Raw genomic sequence first — 15,887 nt, forward strand, 5'->3', positions numbered from 1 at the left:
TAATTTGAATATAGGTTAACATAAACTTTACCTTTTCAGTTAACTTTCATAAAAAATGCTCAAAATAAGTTTTAAAACAATCTTACCTCCATTTTGTGCTCCACCTCAACTTCCACCTCAAAATGGGACTGGAGTTTGGGTATTTATCAGCTTAATCACGTGATCAAAGAGGATGTGGGTGTGTCATGTGTGGATGCCTGTTCCTTCTTGCGTGCTTGACAGGAAATTAGCATTGAATTTGCATGCTATTTCTGAGGCTACATGTGTTTGCCCATTTCATATACAGTTCCTTCACACCCCTTGACTTTTTCCACATGTTGTTGTCTTACAGCCTGAATTTAAAACTTTTTCAATAAATTCAATTAATCAAAGAAAATCCATGTTCACATTTCACTGAGAAATAATTTCAGTAAATGTTGCAGAATATGCTTTTGAAAAAAGTTTAGTTGTTTTATACATTTGTTTTCACATGAAACTAACATAAAGATGAGGGGAGTGACATGTTTTTAATCTTCCCATGCAGTCAAATGATGACAAATACAAGCAGTATCTTTAACAGCACCGTTTCTAGACAGGCAACAGAGGATGTTCATGATCTTTTGATGAACATACTATTATAATTAGAATATAGGTTAACATAAACTTTACCTCTTCAAATAACTTTCATAAAAAATGCACAAAATGATTTTTTAAAGAATCTTACCCCCATTTTGTGCTCCACCTCTGCAAATAAAGTTTTAAAAAGATTTGATAAGATCTCAACGTGAACAGATTACATTTGTGAAATGTACTCATTTGGGATCTGGTGTTCACTTGGGACTCTCTTTCTTATTGATCTATTAACTAATTTAGGGCCTGGTGATTATACCAGGCAGGCCAAAACTCCATCCCACCAAAACAGGCTGAAATGTCATATGGTCTTTTCAAACAGCTGTTACACTAAAAGGGTATTATCATCATTTTCACAGTATTATTCCAACCTCATAGTGTGGAAATATATATAAAACACAGGATAATCACGTTTTTGACTGTACTCAGCCTTAAAACGCATTTGAAATTGGGGCATATACTTAATAAAACATGAAATAATGAATACTTGATTAAAATGGGGGGGAAATTACATGAAGTTATTACATTATAATGAGTTATTACAGTAATTGTTTGTCATTACATTATATATATTGATCACGGGTCAATGCGGTTTCACATTGACGTTGCCACAGGATGCTGGATGGTAATTCCTGAATGAGAAGAATCAGAGGGGGTTGGTTAGGTTGGCAATGTCATTACAGGTTATCAGCTGTAACATTGTCTGAATAGTGATGAATACCATGTGCTGTACAGGACTTACAACACATTCAGATAGTACTGAAGCTTTGTGACCTGAAGATATGGCTGTTACTGCAGTGGTGTGGAGGATGCATTGTGGGGCCTGGTGGATTTACAGAGTTGGTGGGATGAGATGGAGGAGTCTGGAGGTCAAAACATGAAGAAAATACATGTAAGGAATCTTTAGACACAGCTTGTTATGATACCAAACATATTTACAACAGGTAAAACTGGGTTCAGATGGATTAGACTGAAGAACAGTATGGTTGACACACCCATGCAATATATAAAGCAGTTGTGTTCCTTTTTGGCAGTGGAAGCTGACACACACACCCCAATCATAACACCTGCAGAACATTCTGCTATTTGTAAATGCAAATCAAGAGTCCTCTAGATCTGCAGATATGTGTTCCGTGTAACAGAGGTATATTATAATAATAATAATATGCCATTTAGCAGACGCTTTTATCCAAAGCGACTTACAGTCATGCGTGCATACATTTTTTTGTGTATGGGTGGTCCCGGGGATCGAACCCACTACCTTGGCGTTACAAGCGCCGTGCTCTACCAGCTGAGCTACAGAGGACCACATTATCACATTGGCATTGAAGAAGAATCTGTACTTACCCGCTCTGTGGCCACACTTGGATCCTCCCAGAAGCAGAGGTGGAGCAACATGAGGGATAATGAAGATGAATTTGTAGATGTTTTGTTTGTATTTTTTTAATTTGGACCCTCCACAACCCACCAAAGTGACACCTTGCATCTAGTCAATGAGACCAGACTGTCTATAGTATGTATAGTATTGATGTTTTATTAGTATATATTTTTTAAATTATTTGGACCCTCCAAAACCCTCCTCCAAGTCCAATAAGATGTATTCTCTGTCTACAAAGTGACACCGTGCATCTAGTCTATGAGACCAGACTGTCTATAGTATAAATAAATAAATAATTAGTCAATTAGCAGACGCTCTTATCCAGAGCGACTTACAGGAGCAATTAGGGTTAAGTGCCTTGCTCAAGGGCACATCGACAGATTTTTCACCTAGTCGGCTAGGGGATTAGAACCAGCGACCTTTCGGTTACTGGCACAACGCTCTAAACCACTAAGCTACCTGCCGCCCCATATATAATAATAATAATAATAATAATAATAATAATAATAATAATAATAATAATAATAACAATAATAATAATAATAATATATAGTATGTATATATAGTATTGATGTTTTATTAGTATTGTTTTTTAAATTATTTGGACCCTCCACAATCCCTTCCATGAATAACAACTTTTTCAATAAATTAAACTAATCAAATAAAATCATTGATTTCAGAAAATCTTCCGTAAGAATTAAAAAAAAAAAATGTTTCATTCGTTTTATAAATTTCTCACAGTACTCCTGTTGTTTTTTCCATGTTCCCCCAGTTAGTGGTGGCAGGTCCTTGCGGAAGTCGATCCAACTATGTAAGAAATCCATTGTTGTTGCAATTAGGTTTATAACTATCATATTTGGATTTCTGATTACCTCTGATAATGAAACCGCATTTAAAGCAGTTATGTCATTATGGTTAGTTATACAAAGTAGTTGTTCTTGATTTCCCAAGATGATGTCCCTGAGAGCAACACCGAATTCTAGGTCCTTCGATACCTTCTCATCTAAGGTACTATATCTGACCAAGTCTGAATGTTTTCCTTTAATTACAATATCAGATACGTTAAGTGTGCCTTCCTTAATAGCAGACTCAATATCGCGATCATTAATTATAAGCTCAGTTTTAATATAGAAGTTAAAATTATCAATTATAGAAATAAACCTCCCAGATATTATATAAATTGGTTCTTTTATTTTATCTAACTTTTCCTTACCATTCCTGAAATATAAAATTACGTTAATATAATCATAGAAACTGGTGATGTACATAACATAGTTGCTTTTTTGAAGTTTGTTTTTTTTGAAGTTTGTTTTTAAAAGTAATTTTTTTAAATACAGTATTTTCATCAAATGGACCTAGAAATGCTAGTTCTTGTTGAATTTTTTTTAGCTTAATAATAGTAGATACATCTTTATTGATTTGTATAACTTTATTTATATATTTTTTCCTGTCCATAATTGTGATATTGATAATTTTTCCGTCATAATTTACTTCAAAGTCAAAATCTACTTGTTCATCTTCAATATCCTAAAAAAAAAAAAAAAAAACGTAATTAGATTAATTTGTTTTCACATTAAACTAACATAAAGATAAGAGGAGTGACATGTTTTTCAATCTTCCCAAGCCATCAAATGATGACAAATACAAGCAGTATCTTCAAAAGCACCGTTTCAAGGCAGACAACGGAGGATGTTCATGATATTTTGATTAACAGACTACTTTAATTTGAATATAGGTTAACATAAACTTTACCTTTTCAGTTAACTTTCATAAAAAATGCTCAAAATAAGTTTTAAAACAATCTTACCTCCATTTTGTGCTCCACCTCAACTTCCACCTCAAAATGGGACTGGAGTATTTATCAGCTTAATCACGTGATCAAAGAGGATGTGGGTGTGTCATGTGTGGATGCCTGTTCCTTCTTGCCTGCTTGCCTGTCTGTTTAGTTTCCTGACAGATCACATTTTATTTGTGAAATCACGATACACACTTCACATGAAAGATTAGGCATTAAAATCATTTAAGAACACAATTTCAATCTCCAGGATCACTCCCCTCTCTTCAAACATGAATAACAACATAGTGTTTGATTACCCATGACAGACAGACAGAAAGACTGACCAATTTTAAGGAACAGTGACAGGAAATTAGCATTGAATTTGCATGCTATTTCTGAGGCTACATGTGTTTGCCCATTTCATATACAGTTCCTTCACACCCCTTGACTTTTTCCACATGTTGTTGTCTTACAGCCTGAATTTAAAACTTTTTCAATAAATTCAATTAATCAAAGAAAATCCATGTTCACATTTCACTGAGAAATAATTTCAGTAAATGTTGCAGAATATGCTTTTGAAAAAAAAAAATTTAGTCGTTTTATACATTTGTTTTCACATTAAACTAACATAAAGATGAGGGGAGTGACATGTTTTTAATCTTCCCAAGCAGTCAAATGATGACAAATACAAGCAGTATCTTTAACAGCACCGTTTCTAGACAGGCAACAGAGGATGTTCATGATCTTTTGATGAACATACTATTATAATCAGAATATAGGTTAACATAAACTTTACCTCTTCAAATAACTTTCATAAAAAATGCACAAAATGATTTTTTAAAGAATCTTACCCCCATTTTGTGCTCCACCTCCGCAAATGAAGTTTAAAAAAGATTTGATAAGATCTCAACGTGAACAGATTACATTTGTGAAATGCACTCATTTGGAATCTGGTGTTCACTTGGGACTCTCTTATTGGTCTATTAACTAATTTAGGGCCTGGTGATTATACCAGACAGGCCAAAACTCCATCCCACCAAAACAGGCTGAAATGTCATATGGTCTTTTCAAACAGCTGTTACACTAAAAGGGCATTATCATCATTTTCACAGTATTATTCCAACCTCATAGTGTGGAAATATATATAAAACACAGGATAATCACGTTTTTGACTGTACTCAGCCTTAAAACGCATTTGAAATTGGGGCAAATACTTAATAAAATATGAAATAATGAACACTTGATTAAAATGGGGGGAAATTACATGAAGTTATTACATTTTAATGAGTTATTAAAGTAATTGTTTGTCATTGCATTATAATTTGCAGTATGCCTGTCGGGGCCTTCACTCCTAGTGCCACTGACAAGGGGACAATGTGTCACTACAGGCAGGACTGATAAAAAACTAATGACTGTCTCATGTTGAACGTCCAAGTCAGTATCATGCATTTACTGGTCAAGTCATTCCATATATGTTTTTGTGTATTGTACCTTGACTAAACAAATTCTTCCATGTATTAAAAAAACAGTTTTGTGTATTATTAATTGATCAATCAAGTCATTCTGTACATTTCACCCTTTTTTATTTAGAATCATACATCATTCCATAAAAAACATTATCGGTCAGATCCATCATCTCTTCTGTGTAGCCAGATGAAACTTCCTGCTGAACAGCCAATCACATCAAAGTGCTCTCTGCTGCCAGGTGTGCTCTCTCGGGAGGCCATCCCTATGAGCAAAAGTTGTTGAAAAAATATCTATAAAATACAATTTAAAAAACATTTGAAATATGGCACAGTGTAGCTCAGTTGGTAGAGCATGGCGTTTGCAACGCCAGGGTTGTGGGTTCGATTTCCACGGGGGGCCAGTATGAAAAAAATTAAATAATGAAAATTAAAAAAAATGTATGCACTCACTAACTGTAAGTCGCTCTGGATAAGAGCTAAATGACTAAAATGTAAATATGTCAATTTTACTCACTGGGATCCTTCCAAATCTCCTTTCGTTGATCTTGAGCAAAGAGTGGGTGTCCATGGCTACCGCTCTGGAGCCGGGTTGGTGGTGATCACGGGTTGGTGGTGATCACGGGTTGGTGGTGATCACGGGTTGGTGGTGATCACGGGCCAATGCGGTTTCACATTGACGTTGCCACAGGATGCTGGATGGTAATTCCTGAATGAGAAGAATCAGAGGGGGTTGGTTAGGTTGGCAATGTCATTACAGGTTATCAGCTGTAACATTGTCTGAATAGTGATGAATACCATGTGCTGTACAGGACTTACAACACATTCAGATAGTACTGAAGCTTTGTGACCTGAAGATATGGCTGTTACTGCAGTGGTGTGGAGGATGCATTGTGGGGCCTGGTGGATTTACAGAGTTGGTGGGATGAGATGGAGGAGTCTGGAGGTCAAAACATGAAGAACAAAACAAAACAACATTAGAAATACTGATTTAATACCAACTATTAAAGTCTAAAATATATGTCAGGAAACTTTAGACACAGCTTGTTATGATACCAAACATATTTACAACAGGTAAAACTGGGTTCAGATGGATTAGACTGAAGAACAGTATGGTTGACAACCATGCAATATGTAAAGCAGTTGTGTTCCTTTTTGGCAGTGGAAGCTGACACACACACCCCAATCATAACACCTGCAGAACATTCTGCTATTTGTAAATGCAAATCAAGTTCCTCTAGATCTGCAGATATGTGTTCAGTGTAACAGAGGTATATTATCACATTGGCATTGACGTCAGTGGAGAAGAATCTGTTCTTAACTGCTCTGTGCCCCCCCACCCACCCCCCCTCTTGGCTCCATCCAGTGGGCTGAAAAAACTTGGTTTGAGCTATTCTCTGCATCCGTTTGAGTTCATACTCTGTTCAGAACCTAACACCTTGCTTAAATGTATTTACTTTTATTCCTAAATGTTCTTATTCATCTTCTGAATTAGAATTAAATTAACTTCGTTTTCACATTAAACTAACATAAAGATAAGAGGAGTGACATGTTTTTCAATCTTCCCAAGCCGTCAAATGATGACAAACACAAGTAGTATCTTTAACAGCACCATTTCTAGACAGACAACAGAGGATGTTCATGATCTTTTGATTAACAGACTACTTTCATTAGAATATAGGTTAACTTTACCTCTTCAGTTAACTTTCATAAAAAATGCTCAAAATGAGTTTTAAAAGAATCTTACCCCCATTTTGTGCTCCACCTCCGCAAATGAAGTATTAAAAAGATTTGATAAGATCTCAATTTGAACAGATTACATTTGTGAAATGCACTCATTTGGGATCTGGTGTTACACTAAAAGGGTATTAACATCATTTTCACAATTTCACAGTATTATTCCACCTCATAGTGTGGAAATATATGTATAAGACAGGGAAATCACGTTTTTTGACTGTACTCTGCCTTAAAATGTAGTATAAACCAGCCTTTATGTTTGGAATCTTTGGTTGTTTAATACACTACTGTAATCACTCTGTTTAGCACATGGCCTCACATGTGAATCCTCAAAGAGATGTGTGGGGCTAAGGCTTAAGTGGGTGTGAACAATGCTGAATGGGTGTAGACAAAGAAGAGCTTTCCAGTAGGTGTACCAAAACATTCAAGGCCCATTTTCTTAAAAGTGGGGCTACAAGTTTATCAACTATCAAAGCAGAATTACTTTCCCATTGTTCCTCAACTGTAGTGTATGATATACAATTTTCTAGCTCTGAGTCTCTACGTTTATCCGATGTAAAAAACACAATTTCAAATTTTGCTACGTAAGACCGAATCGAGCCGGTCGGTCACAATTGTAATGTCATTGTTACTTAGTGAGCTTGTTCTATTATACAGACGTGGGTGAGTTCTGTACCAGGTAGTTGCAGAACATCTGGTAACTTTCCCAAAACTAATTCAAAACCCGGTTGGAAGATTCCCGGTATGAGGAGGGAATAAACAGGAAATCTGGAATCCTCCAACCAGGATTTTTGAAAACTGGGGATTTTGGGAAAGTTACTGGACTGTGTGCATGTTTTTATTCCTGCCTAGCACCAACATCTCATTCAACTGATCGTGGTCTTCAATTTAGACCACAATTAGTTGAGTGAAGTGTTAGTAGAGTGCATAATCAATAATAATAATAATAAATAAATAAATAATAAATACATAATTTGAAGAACAAACATCATTGTGCCAATTCATATATTTCAGTAAAACTGTAAATAAGACTTTAATCTCAAGAGAAGACAGGTTAAAGCTGCAATATGTAACTTTTTGGGCGACCCGACCAAATTCACATAGAACTGTGTGTTATAGATCTTTTATTCTCATTGAAAGCAAGTCCAATAAGCTGTAGATCTGTTCTCTGTGCACTGTTTCTATGCTTCCTGTTCTAAAGTTTAGTTTCTGAACACCGATAGTGATTTTAATGCTACGCGTGTAAAGAAATTAGGTGCAGGCGCTAAATGAACGCGTTCATCCGCTAAGTTAACGCCTTCACGTTCTAAGTTAACGCCTACACGCGTCAAATAATAGCGTGCAAATACGCTTGCAGATGGTCCAACATGCGCTAAATAAACAGCTGCAAGCGGTCTTGCTAAATATACACCTACACACGCTAACTTAACGCATTCTTTAATATGCTAATATTACCAGCCAATTTCCTTTGCTCCTCCTTTCAACCAGATTTAATTAATCGGTCAGTTTGATGCAACAACACCACAACAGAAGATGGCAAAAAGGCTGCAAACAGATCCTAAATGACTGCACTCGGCTTCTGCTCTCTGATAATCCTGGACTTGATGCCCGTCAGTCCACGATAACAAGGAATAAACTTGGTTTGAGCTTTTCACTGCGTCCATTTGAGTTCATACTCTGTTCAGAACCTAACACCTTGCTTAAATGTATTTACTGTTATGCCTAAATGTTGTTATTCATCTTCAGAATAAGAATTAGATTACCTTTGTTTTCACATTAAACTAACATAAAGATAAGAGGAGTGACATGTTTTTAATCTTCCCAAGCCGTCAAATGATGACAAACACAAGTAGTATCTTTAACATCACCATTTCTAGACAGACAACAGAGGATGTTCATGATCTTTTGATGAACATACTATTATAATCAGAATATAGGTTAACATAAACTTGAAAGGCTGCAAACAGAGCCTCTGGCTGGCATGCACAACAAGTTAAGCAGCATTGTAGTGGGTGTGGTTGGGCATACTGTTGAGCAATCAAACCAGGTAATGTTGGGCGTAGATTTTTTTTCACTCTTCGTTCTCCGGCTGCCCATTGTATTCGTTCTTGGTCATCATTTCTATTAATGTCTTTAAAATCCAATATTATAAAAACATTACTTGGCCACAATTTGTGACAGTTACTATCATTTAAAAGTGTTTTTGGAATGAGGTGGGCGGGCGTTGTCACAATACATTAAGTAGCCTAAACACAGTGTTGTATTATTGTTACAGCCAGTTCTGGTTACCGGGATCCTAAGACTTGGAGAGGAGCTAGAGGTGCATCTTGTTATGCCATCACTCAAGAGCAACTGAGGTTTCTGATGTCCTGTGCTTTCAGTGTGCCTCAGATGGCAAATATTCTACATGTGTCCCGATCAACAATCAAACGTCGTCTAAGGTCAGTTGTGCTTGAGAGTAATGCTATAAACTACAAAGACTTTAGATGCATGGTTTCCAGTTTCTTACCAATCAAACAATTTAGAATGACTACAATCAAGACATAACTTTAAAATTACTATGACGGTATACATTACCTCATATTCCATTACCTCATATTACATTACCTCATATTACAATACCTCATATTCCATTACCTCATATTCCATTACGTCATATTACATTATCTCGTTTTACATTACCTCATATTGCATTACCTCATATTCCATTACCTCATATTCCATTACCTCATATTCCATTACCTCATATTACATTATCTCGTTTTACATTACCTCATATTGCATTACCTCATATTCCATTACCTCATATTCCATTACCTCATATTCCATTACCTCATATTACATTATCTCGTTTTACATTACCTCATATTCCATTACCTCATATTCCATTACCTTGTATTACATTACCTCATATTACATTACCTCATATTACATTACCTCATATTACAATACCTCATATTCCATTACCTCATATTCCATTACCTCATATTCCATTATCTCGTTTTACATTACCTCATATTGCATTACCTCATATTCCATTACCTCATATTCCATTACCTCATATTCCATTACCTCATATTACATTATCTCGTTTTACATTACCTCATATTGCATTACCTCATATTCCATTACCTCATATTCCATTACCTCATATTCCATTACCTCATATTACATTATCTCGTTTTACATTACCTCATATTCCATTACCTCATATTCCATTACCTTGTATTACATTACCTCATATTACATTACCTCATATTACATTACCTCATATTACAATACCTCATATTCCATTACCTCATATTCCATTACCTCATATTACATTATCTCGTTTTACATTACCTCATATTGCATTACCTCATATTCCATTACCTCATATTCCATTACCTCATATTCCATTACCTCATATTACATTACCTTGTATTACATTACCTCATATTACATTACCTCATCCCAATGTTACTCTTCTTTGTTCCCCCAGACACTTCAGTCTGTCACATGCACCGTTATATTCTGACATGTCAGACTTGGCTCTGGATGAAAAGATTAAGGACTTGGTGGCTGGGAACAACAAACTTGGACCGGAGGCTGTTTCGAGCCCAATTAAGGGCATTGGGAATCCGGGTACCAGAGACGCAGAGTGAGGGACAGCATGCTTCGTGTTAAGTCATGTCCCAGAGGGTGCATAGAAGGTCATACCGTGTTGCTGGACCAAACTCGTTATGGCACCTTGATGGAAACCACAAACTGATACGGTAGATGTATCTTTGTGATACACAATGATCTATATCACTGGTGAGAAATTACAGGTTGTAATGCAACAAAATAGGAAAAAACGCCAAGGGGGATGAATACTTTTGCAAGGCACTGTATGTCACTCATGTGGATAATAATTGTTTTATTGTGTTTCTTCTACGTCTGTGATTGATAGAATATCTGCATCATGAAATGAACCAACATGCTCATGTTGAGGACATACGGATGTAAAAACAGTTGGCGCAAAGTATTTGTGCCTAAGTGTGAACAACAGGAGAGTCTGTCCTCTTGACTCATCAAGATAAACGTGGGTATTTTTCCAATTTAAATAGATATTGTAATCACACATCTTCCGCCGCAGGAAACAGTTTAGAACAAACCCTTGTTGTAGCCTTTAGAGGGCTAGCGGAAGTACTTATAGTTGTGTTCCGCGGTAGATTGTTCATTTACATTGTTCCACATTTTGGATGTTAATTTAATATTTGGTCTGCTGCTTTGTTATATACTGCAGGAACCTGATGCAGCATCTAGGTGGTAAATGAGGACGGGGATGTTTGTATATCTAATGTGTCTTCATCTTTTGTATCCAGTTGGTTTTGGTAATAAAAAAATATTTCAATCACCCACGTGGGTACAGTATATGCTCCTAAAAACCAATGAGGAGATGGGAGAGGCGGGACTCTCAGCGCGTTGAGCGTCACAAATAGAACCGAGTTCTATTGTAGCGTCTGAGCCACGCAGACGCTCGTTGACGCTCGCGAGCAGTGTGGGTGCAATGATTGAATAACATCTGTACATTTATTTTGCAACACTCGCGCACGTAACGCGTGCGGTGTGGTCAGCACGTTAGACATACGGTTATCAGTGTGGTTAGGTGTAAAAATCACATTTTAAGAAGATAAATTGTAGAAAATAGGGTGAGGTTTATCACTTTGTGGCTGTGGTAACTAGTGACGACCCAGCTCAGCTGATGCTGCCAGTGAATATGTGGTGCTGCCACTGTGTTTATACATTCTTGTGATTACATTCTCAAACACCTGTCCAAAGAAAATCTGGACACAACAATTCTCAAAAACTGGTCCTGGGGGCCCACAGGGGATTTTGTTCAAATACTAACACAAATCAAAGGCTTAGTGATAACCGTAGTTGAACAGTTACTCAGGTGTGTTCTGGATGGAATATAAACCTGCACACCCAGTAGGACCAGGATTGGAGAACACTAGTGTAGTGCTGTAAACCTATGAGCCAACTGGCCCTGATGCCTTTTTTTTCCAAGGTGGAAGAATATATGGTATTCTAGCCTTGACTCACTGGCTATCGGACTGGGTTTTTAGTGGTGTATAAAAGTAGTTGAAGTAGAAGCTAAGGAAAGACAGAGGCAGAGAAACCATCATGCAATCAGAGTTATACGTTCACAAAAGAGAAATGGTGACAAAATCTCAACTTGGAATCGTGCTCTGGGTCACTCTGGGTACTCTATGTCTTCAGGATCTCTTAGATGGTGAGATAAAACAATAACTTAAAATATCTAAAGACACTAACTATGTGTCTTGAATGCCATGCCTTGAGTAGTTTGAATAGGGTAGATATCCACATTTACATAATTAGTATGTTATATAATAGAATACCACAACAGGTTCTGAGTGGAAGGTCAGTTTTGAAAATCTTTATCAATATGCAAATGTTCATATGCAATGGTCCTGATTGTAACAATGTAGTTGAAGTCGGAAGTTTACATACACTTAGGTTGGAGTCATTAAAACTCGTTTTTCAACCGCTCCACAATTTTCTTGTTAACAAACTATAGTTTTGGCAAGTCGGTTAGGACATCTACTTTGTGCACGACACAAGTCATTTTTCAAACAATTGTTTACAGACAGATTATTTCACTTATAATTCACTGTATCACAATTCCAGTGTGTCAGAAGTTTACATACACTAAGTTGACTGTGTCTTTAAACAGCTTGGAAAATTCCAGAAAATTATGTCATGGCTTTAGAAGCTTCTGATAGGCTAATTGACATCATTTGAGTCAATTGGAGGTGTACCTGTGGATGTATTTCAAGGCCTACCTTCAAACTCAGTGCCTCTTTGCTTGACATCATGGGAAAATCAAAAGAAATCAGCCAAGACCTCAGAAAAAATTGTGGGCCAGTATAAAAAAATATGTATTCACTAACTGTAAGTCGCTCTGGATAAGAGCGTCTGCTAAATGACTAAAATGTAAATGTAAAATGTAGACCTCCACAAGTCTGGTTCATCCTTGGGAGCAATTTTCAAACGCCTGAAGGTACCACGTTCATCTGTACAAACAATAGTACGCAAGTATAAACACCATGGGACCACGCAGCCGTCATACCGCTTAGGAAGGAGACACGTTCTGTCTCCTAGAGATGAACGTACTTTGGTGGGAAAAGTACAAATCAATCCCAGAACAACAGCAAACGACCTTGTGAAGATGCTGGAGGAAACAGGTACAAAAGTATCTATATCCACAGTAAAACAAGTCCTATATCGACATAACCTGAAAGGCCACTCAGCAAGGAAGAAGCCACTGCTCCAAAACCGCCATAAAAAAGCCAGACTACGGTTTGCAACTGCACATGGGGACAAAGATCGTACTTTTTGGAGAAATATCCTCTGGTCGGATGAAACAAAAATAGAACTGTTTGGCCATAATGACCATCGTTATGTTTGGAGGAAAAAGTCGGATGCTTGCAAGCCAAAGAACACCATCCCAACCGTGAAGCACGGGGGTGGCAGCATCATGCTGTGGGGGTGCTTTGCTGCAGGAGGGACTGGTTCACTTCACAAAATAGATGGCATCATGAGGAAGGAAAATGATGTGGATATATTGAAGCAACATCTCAAGACATCAGTCAGGAAGTTAAAGCTTGGTCACAAATGGGTCTTCCAAATGGACAATGACCCCAAGCATACTTCCAAAGTTGTGGCAAAATGGCTTAAGGACAACAAAGTCAATGTATTGGTGTGGCCATCACAAAGCCCTGACCTCAATCCTATAGAAAATGTGTGGGCAGAACTGAAAAGGCGTGTACGAGCAAGGAGACCTACAAACCTTTTTTTGTGTGTCATTTAGCAGACGCTCTTATCCAGAGCGACTTACAGGAGCAGTTAGGGTTAAGTGCCTTCCTCAAGGACACATCGACAGATTTTTCACCTAGTCGGCTCAGGGATTAGAACTAGCGACCTTTCGGTTACTGGCACAACGCTCTTAACCACTTAGCTACCTGCCGCCAAACCTGACTCAGTTACACCAGCTTTGTCAGGAGGAATGTGGCAAAAGTCACCCAATTTATTGTGGGAAGCTTGTGGAAGGCTACCCGAATCGTTTGACCCAAGTTAAACAATTTAAAGGAAATGATCCAAATACTAATTGAGTGTATGTAAACTTCTGACCCACTGGGAATGTGATGAAAGAAATAAAAGCTGAAATAAATCATTCTCTCAACTATTATTCTGACATTTCACATTCTTAAAATAAAGTCGTGATCCTAACTGACCTAAAACAGGGAATTTTTACTTGGATTAAATGTCAGGAATTGTGAAAAACAGAGTTTAAATGTATTTGGCTAAGGTGTATGTAAACTTCCGACTTCAACTGTATGAAATGTTCCTGAGTGTAACAATATTTTTTTCTCATAATGAGTCATTTAAAAGGAACAACATTTTTCTCCCTCAGATGTGTCTGGTGCCGTACATGGCTGTCTTCCTTCCCAGGGCTTGGGCCGATCCCTCAGTGATGTCAACCTGATGTTTGAGGTTGGAGTTACACTTCTATTAGCTTTGGTCCCAGATCAGTTTGGGCTGTCTTGCTGACAATGAACATCAAAGTCAGCATGAAAGCACAAACAGATCTGGGACCAGGTTACACTTTTATGTGCATGCTTTCGAACTCTGTTTTTCCCCACTCACCCATATCAGCTCACTCCTAAACTTCTTCCTTATACATATTTTACTACCTACCCACATTTGACTGATCATTAGTTTATTTCCTCTTCATACAGTTCTTGTTGGGTAGAGTAGAGATCGACAAAGACAACAACGTCATCTTGCTGGACCTGGAGATTGCATCAATGAGGCACGGACGGGCTTTCCTCACTCGCATCAACGACAACATCCCCAAGATCCTCTCTTACATGGAGCAGATGGTGAAGGCCCTGGAGGACCAGAGAGGGGCTTTCCCTCTGGCTGCACCCCGCTTTGAGAGCCTCATCCTGGGCATGGTCTACTCTGCCCACCAGGCCAAGTTCCAGGAGAGAGAGGAGGACCAGGAGAAATGGGGAGAGGTGCTGACACGTTTAGCTGATGTTACAGTCAACGAGCTGCGTAGACCGGAAGCCATCACAACATTTACTTAGATTAGCATACAGACTGTTCATTAGCCTGGTCCCAGATCTGTTTGTGCTGTCTTGCAAAATACCATAGGAGTTGGCAAGACAGCACAAACTGACCTGGGACCAGGCTAACTATTCATCAGTTTAAGGTGAAGAATGAATACGCAATCCAGTTCAAGCTCAAAATAACTTTTTTAATACAGTATAAAAAAGTTTATAAAAAGGTCATTTATCACCAGAAACAGAGGTGTATATAAAACATCTGAAACACAAGACATATCTTTGAAACACAGTGGAACAGTGATCAATGTTGTAAGAGATATTTCAAATATCTGTGAACATCTGTGGATTTTATATTGTTTGGTGTCAGTCACGATTGTCCCTGTTTATAACAATGGAAATGGAACATTTCAATAAAAAACATGATTTGAACAAGAAAGGTACAAGATTACAAATGTCAAAATAAAGGAAACACTTGAGTAAATGAGGGATACAAAGTATATTGAAAGCAGGTGCTTCCACACAGGCGTGGTTCTTGAGTTAATTAAGCAGTTAACATCCCATCATGCTGAGGGTCAGGGCGGCAGGTAGCTTAGTGGTTAAGAGCATTGTGCCAGTAACCGAAAGGTCGCTGGTTCTAATCCCCGAGCCGACTAGGTGAAAAATCTGTCGATGTGCCCAATTTTTGCTCCTGTAAGTCGCTCTGGATAAGAGCGTATGCTAAATGACCAATTATTATTATTATTATTATTATGTATAAAAATCCCCAGTTGCCCATTATGGCTAGAAGAAGAGATCTCAGTGACTTT

At 37.6% G+C, this 15,887-nt stretch overlaps 1 protein-coding gene and 2 long non-coding RNA genes across 3 annotated transcripts; 1 reads left to right on the forward strand and 2 right to left on the reverse strand.

Moving 5' to 3' along the window:
- Positions 1 to 1,057: 1,057 nt before the first annotated feature.
- Positions 1,058 to 2,000, reverse strand: LOC123481949. Its single transcript, XR_006657458.1, has 3 exons — positions 1,957 to 2,000; positions 1,352 to 1,472; positions 1,058 to 1,241 (listed from the first exon to the last, which is right to left on the reverse strand). It is a non-coding gene; the product is annotated as an uncharacterized LOC123481949 (long non-coding RNA).
- A 3,330-nt stretch (positions 2,001 to 5,330) lies between these two features.
- Positions 5,331 to 6,167, reverse strand: LOC121540779. Its single transcript, XR_006657459.1, has 3 exons — positions 6,047 to 6,167; positions 5,745 to 5,936; positions 5,331 to 5,493 (listed from the first exon to the last, which is right to left on the reverse strand). It is a non-coding gene; the product is annotated as an uncharacterized LOC121540779 (long non-coding RNA).
- An 8,257-nt stretch (positions 6,168 to 14,424) lies between these two features.
- LOC123481935 (protein FAM180A-like) lies at positions 14,425 to 15,102 on the forward strand. The gene is made up of 2 exons (XM_045207647.1): positions 14,425 to 14,503; positions 14,749 to 15,102. The coding sequence occupies exons 1-2, from the start codon at positions 14,495 to 14,497 to the stop codon at positions 15,100 to 15,102; spliced, it is 363 nt and encodes a 120-aa protein (XP_045063582.1). The 5' UTR covers positions 14,425 to 14,494.
- Positions 15,103 to 15,887: the final 785 nt, after the last annotated feature.

Source organism: Coregonus clupeaformis, chromosome 26 (assembly GCF_020615455.1).
Source record: "Coregonus clupeaformis isolate EN_2021a chromosome 26, ASM2061545v1, whole genome shotgun sequence".
NCBI lineage: Eukaryota > Metazoa > Chordata > Actinopteri > Salmoniformes > Salmonidae > Coregonus > Coregonus clupeaformis.